Here is a 22,456-nt window from a genome sequence, read left to right on the forward strand (position 1 = left end):
AATGTAATTATGAGAAAAAAATACAGATGAATACGTTATTTAAATAATAATTAATTTATAAGGGTTTTCTAAAAACATTTAGCAATTATTCTTTTTCGAATTATAATAAATGTTGCAAACAATATTTACTGCAAAAGTCTTCTGCATTTCCGTTTTTGTCCGAAATCCTGTTTAATCCGAAATTAACATAATCGCAAAATGAATTTGCTATAACATGTGATCACTGCATTGTGCCCAAAAACAGATACAAAAGAAATGCATTTTCATTGTTTTAAGCTCCTAAGTATATACCTTATGTCATATTTATGTGTGAATTAATTAAGTATTATTTTTGGGGGACTTTTTATTTATTTTTAAGTTTAATACTTAGTATGATTGTGATTGAATAAGTTAAATACATTATTATAATGTAACAAGATGGAAAAAGGCAATTAAGTTTTCATTATCATATTTGGATCTTGATTATGGCTAAGTACCAAATCAAGTAGCTTACAATTTTACAAACTTTGTACGTTGACTTTCCAGCAAAATGAACTTGTACTGAGTCTTAGCTTATAAAGGACACTGTCACAGTGACAAATATGTCTGGAGATAGCCGATGGACTTCTGGGTTTGCTACGAATGTTGGCAAATTGGAGCGATGTGTGTTGGGAAGCACTGAAGTACAGGTTCCGGAATGCTTCCTTGAACAGGTAACGGTACATGTTGAATGAATTAAAAGTCATGAGGTTTCTGAGGACAGTATTTACAGGTATTTTTCCAGTCATGATATACCTGTAAATACTGTAACTAAAGGCATAAGTGTGTATTTTTTTTTTTTTTGTATGTAATGCCGTTAACATTAAATCAGGCGCGTAGAAAGGAAAATGACATTGGGGCCGTGGAAGGGGTGGGCTGGGGAGGGGTGTCCCCTCCCGTAGAGATTTTTTTTCAAATTTAAGCATTGAAAGACTCGATTTCCAGTGAGTTCAGGTTTTATTTTTATGTTTATATCTAAACCTTTTTTCGGTTAAAATAATATTATGAGCAACAGCGACATGTTAATTATTGTGCAATCATAAATTATTAATTATTATAAACAACAGTATTTATTTACTTATAAATATTCATATTTGCGCAGTCTCACAATGTATGTTTAAAAAAAATGCGCAGTTTACCTCTTCATAGTGAAGCCACGCGTGGCTTTGGAACCACTGCGAGTTGAATGCCCTGTGTTCAGTTTTTTTAGTGCCAAAAGATCTCTTTGGAAATTTTAAACTTTTAGGCTGATTTGGAACGTCCATTTTAAAGTCAAACTTTATTGTGACAGGTTTGAAATAATACATATTGCTGACTGTTTAATGACAATTCTATTTTAACCAGTAATTGCAGTTATCACAATCAACTACAGTTTTTGAAACATCAAAAACGATACAAATTATTATTGTCTTCTTCCACTTACCCGTCTTTAATAATCTGCCGACTGTTTTCACGCCATTCACACGCCATTTAGCTAAATGGTCACAGGTTTAATTATGACATGGTAACCTGTTTATTCAATATCGTGTCAGACTGGTATTGATCTATATGCGCGTAGCTTTATTTAATACCATTATTAAGAAAATCGGTATCAAATATTCGCGGCCCCATTGCCGTTACTAGCCAGAATATTGGGGCCGCAGTCGCGGCCCCTGCGGCCCCAGCTCCTACGCGCCTGTAAATATATATGTATGTATACAGCATATAAGGGCCTTTTCTGCCCATTTTTTGGAAAAGGACCCTAGACATTTTGGGAAAGTTTGTGTCAGGAAATATACCATAATTGGGAAATTTTAGAGTTAAAAGAACAAGCCTTCTAGTCTCCTGCGAATGAGGAAATTATTAAATATTGGTTTCTTTCTCTGTCAGAAGACCTGAAACGGCTGAAATAATAATCCCTTGGGTGTAAATATATATTGCAATAAATCATGACAGATATTTCATACTGATGTCTGAATGTTGGTGAAAATAAGCCATTTCTAAATTCAATTATCCCCAAAACTTTTCATCACATAATTTATAAGGATGTTGAACAGTACATAGGTAAAGACTTTCTTACTTTTGATTTGGATTTTTTCTGACGATTGGGAAAAATATCATATATTTTGTTTTGGGAATGGGTCAGATAGTCCAGCCATGGGTACTGAAGAAAAAGCCCTGATTTTAAAATCAGATCACCATTTTTCTGGTGTAATATTGCTTTGCAAATGAAGGTCAGTCGGTAGGTCAAAGGTCAATGTGCTATGGTGACCTAGAACACAGAATCATTGTATGATAATTAGAGTGAGCAGGCCTACTTTCTAGAAGGTCCTCAAACTTGCTAAGTTGGTTATTCATGACAAGCAGATAAACCCTATTGATTTTGAGGACAGAAGGTCAAAGGTCACAGTTACAGTGACACTGAACAAAAAAAAGCTTGACCAATAGATAACTAAAGTATACATATGCTTTGGCCTGAGGTCCCCTAACTTGATAGAGAAGCATGACCAGCAGATGAACCCTACTATTATTGAGGTCTGCAGGTCATTCCGACCTTGAACACAAAAACCTTGTCTTAAAAAAGAGAACCCTTAGACCTACTGTACATGTACACGTTGTTGTATACTGATGTGGTAATGACACACAGTAATTTGAAATCACCATTGAAATTTAAGATGTTCTAAGAATATCCCATTTTTAGAGTTTGAATAATTTTGTTATTGTATTGTTGTTGTTGTTTAAATATATATTTTTTTTCATTGAGTTTTTGAAATATCATAATTGAAACTGCATAAAATTGTAAATAAAAAGATTTTGAATTGACTCAGTTTGGCACCATGGGTGTATCAATTTTCAAGCACTGGTCGCATAACGGAAAACACTTGTCCTGTATTTTTTAATACTTTAATTCAAATGCAGTTTGCATTTTAAAAAATTGCATTATTGAAATGCAGTTTTAGATTTAATGCATATTTGAATGTGCTTGGGAGTTGTTTACATAAACATCAACATCTCTTCTGATAACTCTAAATTTTTAATATGATTAATTTATCATTTCAGCGACATATTTTCAACACTGTAATGAGTCAAGAAACATGGAACAAAGTTTTGACAGAATCTCAGAGGCAGCATTTAATGGTAGCTATGCTTTAAAACTTGTTTGAAAAGTCATTGTCTTGACTAAAAATGTACTTTGGGATGATAATCTTCTGTGGAACTAAAAACTCTTTAAACTCAGAAACATGGAGGGAAACTTATTTCAGGGATTTGGGTTTTTAGCCGTTCTCACCATTGCATCGTTTGGTTTGATTGCAATTGTCCATTGCTTGATATTTCATGGATATTTCCTTGTGTATACAGGTTCCAGTATATATAATCATTTAAGGTTATAAGTACCAGTATATAATCACTAATATGACGGTTACAAGTACCAGTCATCAAAATTAGTCTTTTGGATCATATATTACTGCTTGGCATTTCATTTTTGAACAAGCACTGCTGTATAAAACCCAGAATTTGAGCAAGCCAGGAAGGCATTTTACCAGTGCAGGGTTAGCTGGCCTTTGCTAATTTTGACCACTAAGTACTGGTATATGATCATGAATAAGGTTACAAGTACCAGTATATAATCACTGATAATATTTTCATGTTTGTTTCAGACATTTCTGCCAAAGTTTCCTGAAAATGACAATGAAGAGAAGAGAGACACGTTGAGGTATACATGTATACAACATGAACTGATTTGTTTCGTGTAAATGAGTCTATTCAAATCAATTGAGTAGTACAAATTTACCAGTATGTGTATTATCATTATAAATTCCAAGTTGGTTTAAAGTTTTCATTTTATTTCCAACTTAAAGATTAGTTTTGTTTTTGTTTTTATATTTCCATACAATAGAAACTATACATTCACACCCTTCTATTTGAATATTATTTAAAAAGAATTCCTTTTTCATTAAGATACCTAAATCTTGTTTGTACATGTATCTGTAACTACACATATTTCTTCATATTTTCAGAAAATTATTTAATGGTGAAAACCTGAAATTTGGCAACCCACTCCAAAATTTTCATAGGCAACTAAAAGGTATGACTTTTTATTTTTAAATAATGTAGATTGGCAAATTATGTCATATCAATGAGACTGGTGTTTTGATGCGCTTGTAGTAAAGAAATAGTCTTCAATTTTTGGTAGGAAAAAGATAAAGATATATATCATAATTTCTTGGTTTAATGCAATGAGGTACCAAAACCTTATTTAGTTTTATGTGGATTTTTTCCTTGTGGCATTTCCATCCGAAATTATAATAGGGTTTTAATCTATAAATCATACTTATTTGTGTAAAGCTGTAATTTCGACTGTATGTTGCAGATGGGTCATTTTCCCCGGACATATCAAAGTACACAGAAATGATTCGTAAGATGAAGCAGAAGGAATATCGGGAGAAACAGAAGCGTTACTATCACAACATGCTGCGAGACATCTTACTTTCAAGACAGGTGACTGGTCTGATTTTGTTTCATTTTTAACTTTATCATCTTTATAATCTAATGGTTTAGACAAGTCATGTATTCTTATGATTATAAGGTCAATAAAAATAATATATGTTTCAGAATTTATTAAGTTTATATAAAATAACCATTGAGATACTTAAATTAGAAAAGTTACGTAAGTAAGGAAATGACTTCATGTGTTTTATGAATACTGGCCCTAGTTATTTATCATTTAGCTGAAGCTTTATATACTAAAAAATCCCTAAATTAACAATGTAATGTTTTGATTTCAGCGTGTGTTTGATCAGCTCACAGAGCTTGGACCAGATGAACCAATCAAGTTTGAGTATGACCCACCCAAACAGAAGAACAGCCCGATAAAACATAGGGCTCAGAAAAAATACAAAAGGTTTGGTGTAATTATGTGGAAATAAAGGCAGCAAAGCGCTTCATTAGGGAAGACACCAAATAACTTATAAAGGGCATGGCTAAGGCTACCCACCTTTATTTGGCCAGGGTATTCGAAATAGAATGAATGACCTTCAGTTGAAATTCAAACCTTTACAGAATAAAGGGAGAATCAGGCAATAGTCGGTTTAAACAATGAACATTTAACTTAGGACATACATGTTTTCCAGTCTAAGATGTTTTACAAATGTAATAGAAACAAATAACAGTGATCAAAAAACAAGATTTTGTAATATACTTATCTTTATATAATTGGACTTGTACATAATAATCTTACTAGTGTATACGAGGTTGTCTGGGAAGTTTTGACACTTTGTACAAACTAAAAACAGGAGACAGTTAATTATATTGAGTTGTAAATACACCATTCATGACTTATATTGCTATTTTTAGATGGGTTACATGAGTAGGAGGAAGTAAGGGAGACAATTGTTACCATCCATGAAGAGTTTCACATAGTACGTTGAAAATTCTGATTCAGTTTACCATTCAAAAAAGCACGGAATCATGGTTGTATTAATCAATACTAAAACTAATGAATCTTTCTGGTATGTTGTAGATATCTTGACGAGGTGAGACAGGAATGTGGGCTCGATGAATCCTCCTCTGATGATGAGTTAGCAGGTAAGGTTTAGGATGAAAGCTTAAATTTGTGAAAGTTCATTTTTCACTGATTTCTGTGAGACCAAAATCTAGAAGTTATTAAAAATATTGAATTAATTATGTTCTTATGAAAGATACTGTGTAAATACTAAAGTCAGAAACTAAAGAAAATGGCCAAAATTCAAATATTGAAATAAAAGGAAGCCGCATTTTCTATATTACCAGCAACGTACATGTACATATCCTATGGATTTTGAAAAGCTTGTTATAATATATCCCAATTTTCCACTGCCGTTATAACTCAATCCAGGTAAATCACTTGACTCAAATTGAATTATTTGTAATGTCTCTTGATAAAAAGTAAACAATCTATTTTATTTTATTTTTCTCAATAAATCATTTGAAGTAATCATTCCATTTAATTACATGTGTTTACTGTGTGATTTTTACCTACGTAAGTTGTTATCTTTGGTGGACACTTTACCGGTTCTTACCCCTTCGTCACTGCTCAGAGAATTTCGGCCTAGAATGGACTAAAAAACAACAACAAAAAACCTAATATGTACTAAAGATAGGATGCAGGCAATTTTGTTTTGGGATGCTTGGTGACTCTGTATTATTTTGGTATCATTTGAAAGTTTTATGTGCAGAATTATACAAGTTGTAAAAAGTAGATAGTAAAATACATAAAAACAAGACTTTTGCCCTTGAAACTTTTCAAAGTAGGTCATTTCATGACCAATTTCAGTTGAACCAAACAGCGAAAACACAAACTACAACCATTCAGGTCGTTTAGGTCATTTATTTTACATGTAAGTTACCAGCAAGCAATACCCTTCAAGTGATACCAAACTTATATCATGTCATCAGGTACCATTTAACATTATGATTATAATGAAGCTTTCATAGAACTAACTTCTTTGATGTTTGAGTCCTTAAATTTGTATGACAGCTAAAGGAATAGTTGATGCAGTCAGAATGTGATGTGGCGGCTAAATGATAAGTTGCTATAGTCGGACTGTAGTCTGAATTAATCTGTTCCAGGTATGAGTCAGAAGAGTAAGAAGCAGCTGTTTAAGACGTTGAACCCTGTCCCCTCCCCTGAGCCAGTCACCCCAAGTGTTCATTCAACTTACGCTGCCAAGACAGAGTACGCTAATGGAGATATAGGTAATACACGTTTGTATCTATTACCTATAGTAGAATTCAAATATTTTTTTATACTAACATTTTTTACCCCAATTAAATTAATAATCTATAAGTAAACAGCATTTAGAATATTAAAATAAAAAGTTTTATAAGCTCAAGAAGATGGCTATTTAGACATTTGCTGAACCAATGTCAACATTGCTTATACATATGTGTTGGAATTTGTGAAGGGAATCAAACTGTTGAAATTAACAATAACATGGGTATATTGTACAAGTAGGTTAAGCATTAGTTGAGCAACTCTACTTCCAGATACCCCAGTGAGTTCACTGAAGCGTCCACGGCCGATCTCCCCGGTGGACATCTCCGAGGAAGGGTATAGGGAGATGCTGACAAAATACAAGCGTAGGCAGCTCTATGACGACTATGATGATGAGGTATAGCGAGGACATGTACATGATTTCATTCTGTGTGGTTTTTTCAGTTTTGTGTATTTTATGCTCTAGTGAATGTAACTGTTTTTTACCATCATTGAGATAAAAGGCATTATAAATACGAAAACACAAACAGTTGGTTGTTTAATAAATAATAGGTCATAACATTGTGCTCCTGTAAAGAATTGAACTTTAAAGTTATTGATTTACATCTGGGCACCAGTACTAGAACATTTTTGGCCCTTTCTGACCATTGAGAATCCATATATGGTCTTTCAAGCCATTGTACTTAGAATCACTTTGTGTCAAGTCAGCAAAGACTGGGAGTATGAACCCAGCAATGGTATATCATGATGTTTGAAGGGCATTTACATGTTGTTACCTATGACATGTTACTTTATTATCTAGGATCACCCGGAGTATAACACTCAGAATATCACACTGCAAGACGTGATGGCTCGATGTCAGGCCAGCAGAAAAGGGGGTCGGGAACCCAGCGATGGTTTGTCATGTTATACATTCTTTCTTTGATTATCAGCATTAGAAGGGAAAACAAATCTTATGAAAATGCTATTTCAAAAAGAAATAACAGCTTGTAAGTGTAACAATGTAATGTATTTTTCCTTATGATCATTAAAAGATTTTCACTCGTTTCAAAGCCACTCATATAGCTTTTGTTGCTCAATCGGTGAAATATATTGCTATCTTACACTGAAACTATCAGTTATCCTCTTATATAATATATAATGCTTTTTACAGATGACATGAGCTTCACACTAAGCCAGCCCAAAGGCAAGGTCAAAAAGGAGCGCAATGATAAAACCCCACGCAAGAAAATGGCCACAAAGATCCGTGACATGGATCGTGACGCCTCGCGGACGGGAGATGGTGACGAGGCTGATGACGAGAGTAAGAACATCAGTGTGGATGGCACAGAGGATGAAGCCAGCACCATTGATCACTCATCCCTACCGTAAGTTATCGTAAGCAATCAATCAGGGCCCACAAAGAACTTCACAAATATTAAATTTGTAGGATCATCAACTTTGTGTTTCTTAAATACAGTCATTTCTTATTGGCTCAAACTCCCAGGGACTGGTGAAAATACCTTGAGCCTCGAAAAATATGAGCCAAGCAGGTGCTTACCTTCAGGTTAAAGAAATCCAGTTTGAGCCAACAAGGAATTTAAGACGAGCGATTTCAAGTCAACGGGTTTCAACTGTACTGTACTGGCTATTAGCAGGTGCTTACCTTCAGGTTAAAGAAATCCAGTTTGAGCCAACAAGGAATTTAAGACGAGCGATTTCAAGTCAACGGGTTTCAACTGTACTGTACTGGCTATTAAAAGTTAAAATTGCACCAAAGCAAGATGACTTTAAGGCATATGAAAGTTACAACTAAGATTTTTATTGAAACAGACACAAGGCTAATTAATTACCATGTTCCGTCTACAATACACTAATAAATTATCTTTAGATTTTAACCAACAGACTGATGGGGCTATTTTAAGAACTTTGTTTATGTGGGGAACATGACAATATAAATATTATGGTATTTTTTCAACGATGTGATATTTTACTTTTCTAATATATGTCTATATTTCTGTTAGTATCTTTGTTCCAATTTTGTATGACCATTTTGTAACTTTAATAATAATATCTATGTGACTGACATTCAGTGTTAAGAAATAGAGTATACATGCTTAGAATGGACATATATTTGAACATTTTACAGGCCCTCTGAGGACAGAGTTGATGACCCCGTCAGGTGTTCTAGCTTCTTTGTGCTCATCAAAAACATCATCCTCAACTCTCCTGATAGCAGAATCTCAACTCCAAAGGTAAGTCTGTCAGGTTACAAAAGAAGAGATATTTTTTGATGCATATAAGAGTTGTATTAATGCGACCTGCTTCTTGGCATAAGAAATATAAAATAAGGTCTTACGAAGTGTTCTTACCTTGTAAATGTTTGCGAGTACTTTTCATGTCTTAGGTGCTTTATGCACAACTCCATATATAATACATGTGGCTACATTAAGTATGCAACCATACTCATTATTCTGTGTATATTAAGTGTAGATAGTTCTAATTTCCATCGATTTTAATGACAAAAGAAATAAATCTGACAGGGATGACATGAATTTGGATTGTATGTAAAAGGTAATGTCATTAATTCCATGTATGGTACTCAAAGTTAGCAGGAAATTAATCCAGATGATAATGAGAATCGGGGGATGTCCTGAGTTGGAATTGTTGACATTTATATGTTAAATCTTCTTATTAAATATGGAATTTGAAAATCCAATATGGCTGCTAAGGTTTCAGCTACAGTGCCTGATGGGGTTATAGTTTGCCTTCATTTGGAGAACCATATCTGGTCCTGGCTTGATGTCTGAATGGTTGATGTCTGGCTCCAGGCTCTTAATGACTGGAACTGATTCCCTTGGCTCTTAGTTTCTGGTCGGGGAGACTATTGGTCATTATTTTTGTCTTATACTTCAGTTGGAGAACCGTATCCGGTCATGGCTGGATGCACCTATGGTTGATGACAATGTCTGGCTCCAGGCTCGTGACGACTGGCTAGAAATGGTTCCCTTGGCTCTGAAGTTTCTTGCTGGGGAAACTATTGGTATGAGCAGTGGTTTTCATATTTTGAAAACGCATGCTATTTTTTTAGACAAGCTATCAGTCATTTCAAATGATATTAAGCAGAAGTTCAATATTCTATTTAAAGCTGCACTCTCACAGATTGACACTTATAACAAGTTGTTTTTTTTGTCTTGGAAAGAGCAAATTTTTGCGTACCGTAAATATGATATAAGGTTGCTGACAAAAAATCCGATTTTCATATTTCCGTTCGAAAATCAATATTTTATAGCTTAACGGTTGAAGAAAAATGCATAAAATATCAATTTTTGAACTTATATATAAAAATCTGCGATCTGATTTTTGGTCAGCGGTCTTATATTACTTGTTTCCTTGGATTTTTGCAAAAATTGGCTCATTCCAAGACAAAAAAATAAAAAAGTTGTCAAAACGTTCAATCTGTGAGAGTGCAGCTTTGAATACAAGATGCTTGGTTGTCTTCACATGCATAGTGCTATATTATTGAAAGTAAAATGGTTAAAATTGTCACATGATTATATTTCCAAGTTAAGAAGTATTTGAGACTTTTAACATGCACATTATCCCATACCTTAATTACAAGGAACAGATATAGTAAAGGTGTAGGATATGGTCTGGATTGAGATGAGACGCTTAGTTCCTTTATTTAAACAATACTTGTAACTGTTCTACTGTCCTACAGGTGTTTAAGTTAAGCAGTTTATCCCATTCCTTAATTACAAGGAGCCAGCCCAGCAGTGGTGTTGGATCGGGTATGGTCGGGATGGAGATGAGACACCTACTGCCTTTATTTAAACAATACTTGTAACTGTTCTACTGTCCTACAGGTGTTTAAGTTAAGCAGTTTATCCCATTCCTTAATTACAAGGAGCCGGCCCAGCAGTGGTGTTGGATCGGGTATGGTCGGGACGTAGATGAGACACCTACTGCCTTTATTTAAACAATACTTGTAACTGTTCTACTGTCCTACAGGTGTTTAAGTTGAGCAGTTCATCCCATTCCTTGATTACAAGGAGCAGGCCCAGCAGTGGTGTTAGATCGGGTATGGTCGGGACAGAGATGAGAAACCTACTGCCTTTATTTAAACAATACTTGTAACTGTTCTACTGTCCTACAGGTGTTCAAGTTGAGCAGTTCATCCCATTCCTTGATTACAAGGAGCGGGCCCAGCAGTGGTGTTGGATCGGGTATGGTCGGGACGGGGATGAGACACTAACTGTGCTGTGTGAACACTGGCTAAAACAGAGAGAGGAGTCTGCTGAAATAATAGTAGACTCCAGTCAGGGATCACCACCTCCACCTAGATGGTAAGAAAGCCTTGAACTAAATATGTATTTGAGTTAAATCAACAGATTCAAGCAAAATTAAAGAACTGTTGTTGATTATTAGGTTCTTACAAAAAAAATCTTACATATTGCCAATTATTAAATTAAGTTACTTTCTATTATTTCAATTAAGTTCTACCTTGTGTTAACAGGAAAACAGGCTATGTGGTAAAAGCTACCACTGATGAAGAAAAAACAGATTTTCAAAAACAGGTAATTTTGCTTATCTTCTTATTATACATGCGCTTTCTAATTTTCTCTGCCATTTACCTGTTAATGTAACTCAAGCGGAAAGTCAATTGATGTAACTCAAGCGGAAAGTCAAATGCTGTATAAAGTATTTTTTCTAGAAATTAATAATGATAATAATGTTATTTCAGAGTATGATAAATAACTTGTCTTGTTGTGTCTCCAGAGTTATGCCCCTTTTACATAAAACTTAAGATGATTCATTGCTTGTGCAGACAATAACAGAATTATTTATCATCTTGTTGTATTGAAACTTTGCTCAAGATGTCCATGTTAAGTTTGGATGCCAAATTAAATGTCCTTGTTACATCAGAATTATAGCCCTTTACTTAAAAATACCGTTTGCTTATTCTCTGCTTGGGTATATAATCAGACAAGAGTTTTGCTTCTTTTACATTTAAATTGATGTTTGACTTGTTTTAACAATGATGGCCGATCCTGAAAGGCGACGCATCCAATTCATCAGAATTGTAGTTTTTTTACATACATTGGAATTTTAAAACCTTTACTCAGGAGAAGCTGCGATTTGAGGAACCCCACAGGGCTTTCATGTACGACATGCATGGCTATAGGTCAGTTGTGGGGCCAGTGAAGGGAGTGTTTACAAAGAAAAGTGACGCTGCCAAGGCTCGTGAACATGCCCTGTTGGTCAATAACAGGCCTGCATTTGTCACCATTCTTACCCTTGGTAAGTATCTTCCAGTCATGGTTCATGTCTTGTTGGAGCATTTTTTAAAGCCATACTCGGGCAAGAAAATGATGATTGGTGTGTAGTAGGGATGAAACAATTATCAAGTCTTGTCATCTGTTAGTAACTACTATGTTAGCAACAGTATGTACTTTTCCATAGGTTCTACTTTCCTCATACTATACCGGTAAAAGATAATGGTGTATTGCTCAATTGTCAATCCCTAGTATATAGGTTCTTGTAACATAACACTCAATCATTCCCTTTATGCATTACACAGTTCGTGATGCAGTTGCCCGACTGCCTAATGGGGAGGGTACTCGGGGAGACATCTGTGAACTGTTGAAGGACTCCCAGTTCTTAGCTCCAGACATCACAGATGCTCAGGTATAGATCGATGTCTTAGCACAAGACTCGCCTAACTCCTTCTACTTTGAAATTGTTCAACGACTGTCTTACACTAAGTCTTCAACATTCACATAGGCTGTACTTTCTGGAGATGATGCTATGGATTAAACTCTTATGCACAAATGCATATTTTCTAATCGTATACTGTGAAACAAATAGCACATGATAGTATTGTGAAAAAGAGCTCCTGTGGAACGGCCTCTTGTTTTTAAGTATGTAATATATGCATCATGTTTATCAGATTAATGTGGTGGTGAGCGGGGCCCTGGACCGGCTCCACTCGGAGAAAGATCCCTGTGTACGCTATGACGTGAACAGGAAGGTCTGGATTTACCTACACCGCAGTAGGTCAGAGGAGGAGTTTGGTAAGTCTTAGATATATACATACTGCTTCATAATAGTGACAATAATAAAATAGTAATGATTCAATTGGGTAAGAAAGATAGAAAAACACAAGATTTATGCTTATTGGATTTGAGTACAAAGTATTCAGCATTGTTTCAAATTTTCCTCCCAATTTCTCCCAATTTTCTTAAACTTATATCAAATGGTGTTTAAAGACACAATTTAATTGTTTTGAAATAGTGCAAAGTAAACATCATTAAAAAGAAATAGTGCAAAGTAAACATTATTAAAAATAAAATAAAATCTGATCATTTTATCTATTTTTAGTTTCGTGCATTCTTCAAAGATGCTATGCAATAGGCATTGTTTTTTTGTTTTTTTTATAAATGTCATGTTTTGCATAGTTAATTAAACATATTTAGTGACATGGATCTGCATGGTCTGGTTTTTGCTTTATCACATGATTATATGTTTGTTATAAATGTATCGATCGCTAATCAGGATAACATAAACATCGAAAACATTTTTGCAATTAGACTTATTACGTATAAATGGTATTTGTCTTTACAAGTATGCATATTTTAAGCTACTAGCCACAAACACGAAGCAGTTATTTACATTTATGTGTTGTTGTTTTTAAAAGCATTTTTTTGCCTGTCATGCAGAGAGACTTCACCAGGCCCAGGCAGCTGCTCAGAAGGCCAAAAAGTCCATCTCCAGACCCAAGTCGACCAAATCTGCTACTGTATGTCAATGATTAGGCTCATATTTACTATTTAATTTTGCTTGATTGCAAAATTTTTACCTTAAACATACCTAAGGTATTCCTCAGTCTTTTGGCCAATTTTTACAATCATAACTCTCAGATCACCCTTTTAAAGTTTGAACTTTTGAAATGTTCAGCAGATTTCTAAAACTTGATGATACAAATTCATTTCCTTGCAATTGGTTTTGTGTTTGTTGGAGTGTTTTTCTATTATTGTTACTTTGTTAGTTAGGTTTAGACTGGTTATCAAAAAAACTAAAAGGAACACATATAACTACTGTGTAAACTAGACGTATCACAGAGGTGATTATTACCCCTGCACACAGCTTTGACAAGGCCAACCAATTGTATGATGGCTGCAACACACCCCTCTCCCAATCCCCTTCCAACTTTTTTTTAGGTGATTATAATTACTATTTCTCTGCAGCCCAAATTGCGTGACCTAACGAGCAGCCAGCCTAGTGCCACCTCTACTCCTATGCCCCCAAGCCTGGGTCCCAGCATGGAGGGCGTGACAATGGATGAAGGGGCAGCAGCACCGGGCTCTACCCATCCAGTAGCCATGCCCACACCTCAGACTCAGGTGGTACCCAGAGGTGGCGCACAGAAAGCTAGACAGGTAGGGCCTAAAGGTAGTGGCAGGAAATTACTTAAGAAGAGTTGACCATAGTTTTCACTCATATGGCAGGCCATATGTCTAAGCATTAGGTAAGGGATATTTTTAATGGCACCCTGCAATTACATGTCATTTATGGAGTTTGGGTGTTATAGACCTCAGTGGTTGAAATTAACACAAGCCCGCAAGCCCTGCACTGTTTAATTTGTTTTTCAGGCTTGCTCAAATTCTGAATTTTATATAGCAGGGCTTGTTAAAAAATTTGATGCCAACAATAGTATAAGTATTCGGGCTTGTTCATCCAAAAGTCTAATTTCGATGACTGAGACCTATGTGTAAAGAAATGTCTATACATGTATATAAAGTAATTGTGCCACTTGTTGACATTTACAACTGATATTTTACAGGCAAGCAAGGTTTCCAATGTGACCCAGTCATTAACCCCTGCCCAGCTACAGTTGTTACAACAGGCAGCAGCTGCCCAGGCCGCTCTCAAAGCCCAGGCTGAGGCTGCACAGACAGCAAAGGCTACCGGCCCAGGAAAACCCAGAGGTATGCTTCTTTATTAATTTCATTCTATGTCCTATACTTTCTTTTGTGTATGCAACACAGCAACTTATTTTGCTTCAAATCTTTAAAGGGACTATACACCAGATTTGCTCCGAAAAAAGTTTTATTCTGTAATGAAAAATGTTCTACTCTTTGATATCATAATTGTAAAAAAATCCTAAATACTAAATGGAAAAAAAAATCGAGTCGGACACTGGCTTCGAACCGCTGTCGCCAAAATTGCAGTCCAGTGTTGTATCTGCTGTGCTACGAAGGCTTACACTTAACCGTTGGAATATTTAAGCTATATACCTAAGTTGGTAATATCACTTGATAACCTTGACTAGCCAATCATACATAAGGAATGAATTCTTCTAGGTAGACATACCTAGTAATCTTCTTTAATGGAAAAATCTGCGAAAAATAAATTAATTGTAAACTATGTGGTACTTCAGTAAGTTTTAGTGCATTGTACACATAGATACCAAGTCTCTGTCAGTTTTCAACAATTTTCTTCTTTTTTTCGCTATTTTATCATACGGAGTGCAGCCCTTTTACCTTCAAAATACATCTTTTCTGGTTAATTTATGTGTTAAAGAATAACATAGCATTGAAATAAAGTGCCTATTTAAGGAATTGTATTCCTGTGTAAATTGATGTAAGTCTCTAAATATAATCAAACATCTGAACTTCCAGGATCACCAAAATCTGACTTGACCTCCAAATTTCAAGGACAGGTCAAGGTCCTGTCCCAGGTTCCCTCAGCTGTCACTGTTACCAAGGGAACCGTGCCCCCTAATGTGACCCTCCAGGCCCCTCCCACCCTAGGGGGGCCCCAGGGTGTCTCGTTGGGTCAGGTTTTTACCTCAATCCCTCAGGTGAGAGACTAGAAATAAGTTGTTTGCTTAATTGTACATTTTGTAAATATTAACGTACCAGGTATCAATAACTTTTTTTCTATTGACATTTCGCTTTATGTTTCAACTCATTTCAAGTCACTTTTAAGTTTAGCTTAATTTTCAATTTATTTTAAGGTGCATTGTAATCCCATGTATCAATCTTTAGTTTAAAGTGAACATTTAATGGCTTAAACATGTATTTGGAAATTTTCCAATGCTTTCTTTTCTTAATATTTTACAACAAATGAAAACACTCCATTAGTCTGGGTTAGGTTGGAGATGGAAATGAGTGGTTGCTTTCTACATGATTATTTTTTAATAAATAACCTGTTATCTCACCAATCGGATTGGATTCATACTCAGAATGATAAAACAGATCTTGATAAATAAAATTATTTCTCCAGATGGTTGCCACAACATCCAGCACCGGTTCCCCAGTAACAATGATTACATCGGCACAGCCAGGAACCAATCCACTTGTAGCCAAGCTCATGCAGCAAATGTCTGCTGGTATGGTGTTATTTTGTTAGCTAATAATCAAAATATTCATGACAGTAAAACCAAGCAAAAAAAGAAATCTCATACTTCACCCCCCAAAAAAATCATCACAATGGAGCATATACTGCAAAAAAAATAAATTGGATATTTACATGACTTAATCAAAGAGGAAACTTTGTTTTATAGGTGGTCAAATGGTGTCTGTGAGCAGTCTGTTGGCAGCCCAGCGGTCTCTTCAACAGACTGGCCAACCACGACTTAACACTGCTATCAAAATACAGGGTAGGCTCAGACTTTGTTTCATGTACATGTTTTAATTGGTGTTACTAAGTTTTATATCTAACATAATTCCTTTGACATTTTTAGCTCGACTATTCGAAGAATAGGTGGGCTATACTACTCGCCCCAGAGTCGGCATCGGCGTCCGGTTAAAGTTTTAGGCAAAGTTGGGATTTTCACTAATAAGTCCAATACCTTTCATTCAATTGAGTTAATACTTCACACAGTTGTTCAGGGTCATTACATGATGAGGTTAGATAACTCCATATTATTCTTTACACAGATTATGGCCCCTGATTGACTATGGAACTTAGGTTAAAGTTTAAGGGCAGGTTGGGATATGTATTATGAACTTCTATACTCTTCATTCAATTGACTTAATACTTCACACAATTGTTCAGGACCATCACCCAATGAGGTTACATAACTCCATATCCTTAATTCAAGTTGTGGCCCCTGATTGACTTAGGTAGAAGTTTTAGGCAAGTAAAAGTTTTAAAAGGGATTTTAATAAAAAAAACCTTATATACCTTTCATTCAATGCACTTAATAGAATTCAAAATTATTTACGACCACCTAACAACAAAGAACATAACTCCATTTTACCCCTAAATACAAATTATGTCCCTTGAATATTTTATTTTTTTTAATTTCTTTTGACAGGCACATTTTTACAATTTTTTTACCAGTTTTTTACCAAGGGAAAATAACGAGGGTTATACTTAATGGCCCTTGATTTTTTTATATATATATATTTTTTTTAATTTTATTTTAATTCATAATGGGAAATCAAGTTATTTGAATGACTTGCGTCATTTTTCGGGTGGTGGGAGGGTAGCATCAAAGTCACCTTATGTATTGAATAATTTTAGTTAGGTTCGACATATATAGACCAAACTTGGTAATATTACATTGTTATTGTATTCACTTCTAAGTCAAAGCGGCAAGTCAAGTGGCTGTCTCACAACAGCTCTTACAACAGCTCTTGTTGTTTAAACTGCAGCAAAGAATGTACCGGTATTAATATGCAATGCTTCATAGAACGCCTAGCATATGTTCAAGAATTACAGGTTAAAACTGAAGTCCTAATTTAGCTTCTGAAAAGAAAAGTTTGGCTTATACATTTCTTTAATTAATGGACAATAAACTTTTCAGGAGGCAATGTGATCCAGGGTATGTCAGGGAAATCTGTACAACTGGCAGGAAAGCCCCTAGCCCAGGCCAAAGGTCAACTGCTCCAGATTGGGGGTGGCAAAGGCCAGCAGACCCTGGGGCTAATACAGACTCCCCAGGGTACCATCAACATCATCCCCCAGGCCGGAACCACAGGGGGCCTGGTCAACATACCACAACCAAAGGGTATTGGTGGGTTCTCTTTTGAATAATACATGCACTAACATTTACCTCCAACAACTCTTTACTCATTTTTGTTGTAGTAAGAACTACAAAGTTGCTATCTGAATTGCTCTTTTTGGAGGAAAACCTTCTTTACCCTTAAAGGCATGTGTTATTAAGGTTCATTTCAGAATTCAATTAATATGCTTTTGTATATGTGGTGTTTTTGTCAATAAATCTTTTTACGCCCCAGAAGAGTCGGAATATCCTGATCACACTGTCTGTCCATTACACCATTGTCTCAGCAATTAATTGGTTTTAACTTATTATTGATGTGATTTCATTTCAATTCCAAAAAAATGTAGAGCACCATGCATACATGTGCCACACATATAGAATTAGCTAGCCTCCGAACGTTAGGCATATAGTAATCACATTGTCTGTTTGTTTGTGCAACCATCGCTTACAACCTTGTTTCAGTTATATTTTTGTAATCATTGATAGGTTTTCATTTTGAACAACAAAGAATTGTAGAGCACCATGGGAAAAATAAAGTTTTTTGCTCTTATGTTAAAGGTCAAACTTGGAGATCAATGTTACCGGTATATACAATAAGGATTTCATAGCAATATTTTGTGTCACTGCCATAACTATTAATGGGAAATTAAACAATTTTTGCACACTTGTAAATCACCATGGGAAGGTGTGTTGTGCATAAATCACGCTCTTATCTGCAATAAGACTGAAGGTCAATGTTCTTCAATATAGATTCCATGGTTCTGGTAATAATTATTGTCTCAGCTGTAACCATCTATTTAAATTTCATTCAGGTTATACAAATGGCCATCTGACTCAATAACGGCCAATTCAGGGGCATTTGTCATGTGTTTATGCCAGCACATGTTTTCCTAACAGATGGTAATTTCATTAAGCAATGATAAATGTTATGTGTTTTATGTTTAAAGTTGATGTCACATGTTACAACTATTTCATTGATTATTTTGAATTTCTATATTATTATACATGTAATCAATATTTAATGCTTTCAGCAGCTGCTGTAATTAGTATAAATTATATTTCAAGGGTCTCTAATATTTCAGGTGCTGAAGCCCTGAAGGTTGGTTCCCCAGTAACTGCTGTGCCCCATGCTGGCCTTTCCCTGAACCCGGGCATCAGCCAGGGTAAAACAGTGCCCCAGGTTTCAGGAGGCATGGTCGTCACCCAGCTGGGCTCAGGGGGAAACTACACTGTCAAGACTACAGGTAAACAAAGACTTTCCATTTTCTGTGTAAGCAACACTTATGTTATGTAATGACTGGTGTTACTGGCTCACTTTAGCTCACATGTGTTATGTTCTTCTTGATGGGGGTTTTGGGTCACAGTTTTAGCTTTTATGTAGTTGGAAGCCTTTAAATTGTCCTGGATGTCAACACGCAAGAACTTAAATGCTGGCTATATAACTTAGAGCCAGAACAATCATTACTATGTTTAAATAGAAATAATTGTTTGAAAATATTTGTACATGTGTTTATATAAGAGTATACATAAAGTGGTATGTATTATGCTTTTTCTTTTTCATTTGTGTCAGTGTTGTTTTGGGGATTGTCCGACTCCATTCCACACATATAACGGGGAAATAAAAGAAGTCATTGGCTTAAAAAAAACACACAAAAACATAGCAATATTTAAAAAAGCTTGGATATACATATATACATAATGGCATAGTATGGCATCACATTCAATGGTCTTTTAATATTAAACGGATTGATCATTAATCCGTAGGAATTGATCGTCGAATCACAAGATAAGGGTCGTGCAATCAAAGTAATTAATGACCAATGGTATTTTTGATGAATATGCATGAAGAAATTATTGCTATCTGAACAATAAATACAAAAACATTTTTGTCATCTTACCTTTTCCGCAATTATATCCTTCATTACAAAACACTGCAGAAATTGTAGGTATTGCATTAAATCAAATAATGTAATGAAATAAAATGAGAATCGACTATCAAATAATCAAAGCGTCATTTAACATGAAACCTGCTGATAAATATCAAAGTCGAAAGCATGTGGCAGTAATCAAGCAATCACCTCAGCTGAAGTGACTATCAAATTCGCGAGGTGTTTATGTGGTATTCATCATGAATTTTATGATTTAAAATGAGTTGTTTAGCTTTCATTATAACATTATAAATTATTAAGATTGAGAAAGAATGAATGAAAAGTGAAATTGCCATATGACGAATTATAAATTAAGTGGACAATTATGTCAAATAACAGAAGGTAGGTGACATATAATAGGAAATTTACTTATTATGAAAACAATTTGATACGAGTATCCGGATAGTATTTGAATACTTGATACGAATATCCGGATACCGATTTGGTGTCCGGTTTCCATCCCTAAAATCTAACTGTTACTGAAATAAGTGTAAGTTTTCTAGCTGGAAATTAGGGGAAGGTTTTAGCGTGGGCTAAGAAGGGCTTAAATCGTGTGATCTTATACGCAGACACCCATCCGCCTCAAAACAACTGTCACTTGAATATGGAAGTCAGTGTGAGGTTGTATTCACGTCCCAGGCAGGGCTTCTACCTGGCCATCTTATCAGGCACCAGCCTCAAAACAACTGTCACTTGAATATGTCTTTATTTTCTAGGTGGACAGGGGAAAGTTGTAACCACATCCCAGGCAGGGCTTCTCCCTGGGCATCTAATACTTCAGCAGACACCCACTGGCCTTAAAACATTTGAAAAACAACTCTCAATGGATAGCACTGGTTTGTATTCCTTGAACTTGTTCAGGCATTTTTATGATACATGTAACTCTTATATTAAAGTATTCTATATTTGATGTTTTGGGGGTGAAAAACTTCAACTTGTTTCAATACTTACTTTTCTGCTAAGCATTTTTGTATTCATTCAGTTCTTGTAAAATAATATTGTATGAAGAAACATGATTATTATTTAACATGGCTTGCATATTTAGGATCATACTCCATTGTGTCAACACCTAACACCAGTCAAGCTGCTCCTTCAAGCCCAAGTATTCAGATGATGCCAACAGTACTATCCCAGAGGGCGGGGCTCAAGCCTGGGCAGGCTACAATCCTCATCTCCCAGCAGGCCCTGGGGCAGGGGGGCCAGGTCCTCTCCCCAGGGCACATCCTACAAGCAGCTAGACCCCAGGGCAAGGCCCCCACCCCTGGCAAACAGCCTATGTTTGCCCGTCTCATCACACCCCAGGGTAACATCAAACTTGCCAGTGGAGTCCAGGCTATTCAAACTCAGGGCCAACTGATACAAACAGTAGGAGCCTCTGGCCAGACTTTTTCAGTTCCTAGTGACTCAGCCTTAAGACAGACACTCAGTAAGCTGGTTTCAGTGGGTGGGGGAGGTGCACCTGCAAATGTCATCCTTACAACAGGGGGGACAACTGCCTCCACAATTTCCTCAAGCCAGCAGATTTTGGCTGCTGCAGCTGCTGGGAAGGCTGCTCTTATCAAGGAGATGGAAAAAGAAAAGAAGCAGTGAATTTTCATACATGGACTTTGATTGAATTCATTTGTATAGCGTTTTGGATAATGAATGATAAACATGAGATATTTTTTTAGGAATTGTTCATGTACATTTCTATGTTTTGTTACAAAAATATCAAAAAATAAAATACTAGGCCATATAAATATGTTGTTTATATTTCATTGAATATCAAAACATTATATTGTCTAGATTTTGTCATTGAAAGAAAAGAGCATTATAAATATAAAGTGTTATATCCTTCATTTGCAAGTTCCTGATGAAAATAATGTTGCAGTTGCCGTCAGCATACATACATATAAACCATGGCCGTAACCAAGGAGCCATTAAGTATGTTGACAATGATATGTACATCATATAAAATTGTTGGTTCAATCTGATAAAGTCATCTTGCTACTTGCTCAACTGAAATAACAAGCTGACAAATATGGTCCCCTTATGGTGTAGACTGCAAAGCATTGCAGACACAATGTTGTCGACCACCATTCAATACTAGCCACGAATGTTTGAATGAGCCAGGAGAGCTTGCCCCTGGTGGAGCTTGAACTAACAACCTATTGGGTGAGAGGCAGACGCCTAGACTTCTCGACCACTCTTACCCTCAAGTACTATCATATACATGTTCATCAATAAATGCCTCTTATTCATTTTGTATACTACTATATGTAGAACATGTACAGACTATCACTATCAAAACAAAAACACAGCAGACTGCATATTTTTTACCATTGAACATGACTTGAGTGCTTTTTGTTTGTGCTGAGAAAAAGAACCTTAAATTGGCAGGAGTTAGCTCCCTTTATATGGCATCTTTGGCCAAAAAATCATTTGTTTTCGATTTCATGACCAACAAATTTAGGGTAGGTTGGTCAGGATATTTTTCATTATTTTTCTAGTCCAGTTTATTAAAGGGTCCATCATATTCACACTAAAAACTTTCGCAATTAATTCTGGTTACATTTACCTATCTTTCCTGTGCAAAAAATCTACCATAAATGTTTCCCAAATGGAAAAATATCAGTCAGAAAAAGTTGTCTGTAGGCAATAAAAAGATGGTCTGCTGGTAATAAAAGAATTCCGATCCGGAGCACAAATTTGATAAGTATTTGTGATCTTTCAAAACAATAGTAAAACATTGATGCACCAGAGTGGTCATAAGCATAAGAATTATTAGAAAAAGTCTGATGTAAG

General features: G+C 35.6%; 1 protein-coding gene across 2 annotated transcripts; it reads left to right on the top strand.

Moving 5' to 3' along the window:
• Nucleotides 1–157: 157 nt before the first annotated feature.
• Nucleotides 158–21,435, top strand: LOC128229409 (nuclear factor related to kappa-B-binding protein-like). Of its 2 annotated transcripts, none has more exons than XM_052941321.1 (29): nt 158–283; nt 526–692; nt 3,058–3,135; nt 3,657–3,712; nt 4,017–4,084; nt 4,370–4,497; nt 4,785–4,900; nt 5,519–5,583; nt 6,607–6,732; nt 7,024–7,148; nt 7,554–7,647; nt 7,905–8,118; nt 8,880–8,985; nt 9,647–9,773; nt 10,887–11,076; nt 11,247–11,307; nt 11,857–12,031; nt 12,312–12,418; nt 12,681–12,804; nt 13,450–13,529; nt 13,978–14,169; nt 14,574–14,718; nt 15,412–15,593; nt 16,019–16,124; nt 16,299–16,394; nt 17,547–17,750; nt 18,827–18,988; nt 20,389–20,508; nt 20,718–21,435. In XM_052941321.1, the coding sequence occupies exons 2-29, from the start codon at nt 582–584 to the stop codon at nt 21,260–21,262; spliced, it is 3,903 nt and encodes a 1,300-aa protein (XP_052797281.1). In that variant the 5' UTR covers nt 158–283; nt 526–581; the 3' UTR covers nt 21,263–21,435. The 2 variants fall into 2 exon arrangements, with proteins under 2 accessions (XP_052797281.1, XP_052797280.1); XM_052941320.1 differs by having other exon boundaries at nt 17,547–17,756; nt 20,718–21,433.
• The last annotated feature ends 1,021 nt before the right edge of the window (nt 21,436–22,456 follow it).

Source organism: Mya arenaria, chromosome 3 (genome assembly GCF_026914265.1).
Source record: "Mya arenaria isolate MELC-2E11 chromosome 3, ASM2691426v1".
In the NCBI taxonomy this organism is placed as follows: Eukaryota; Metazoa; Mollusca; class Bivalvia; order Myida; family Myidae; genus Mya; species Mya arenaria.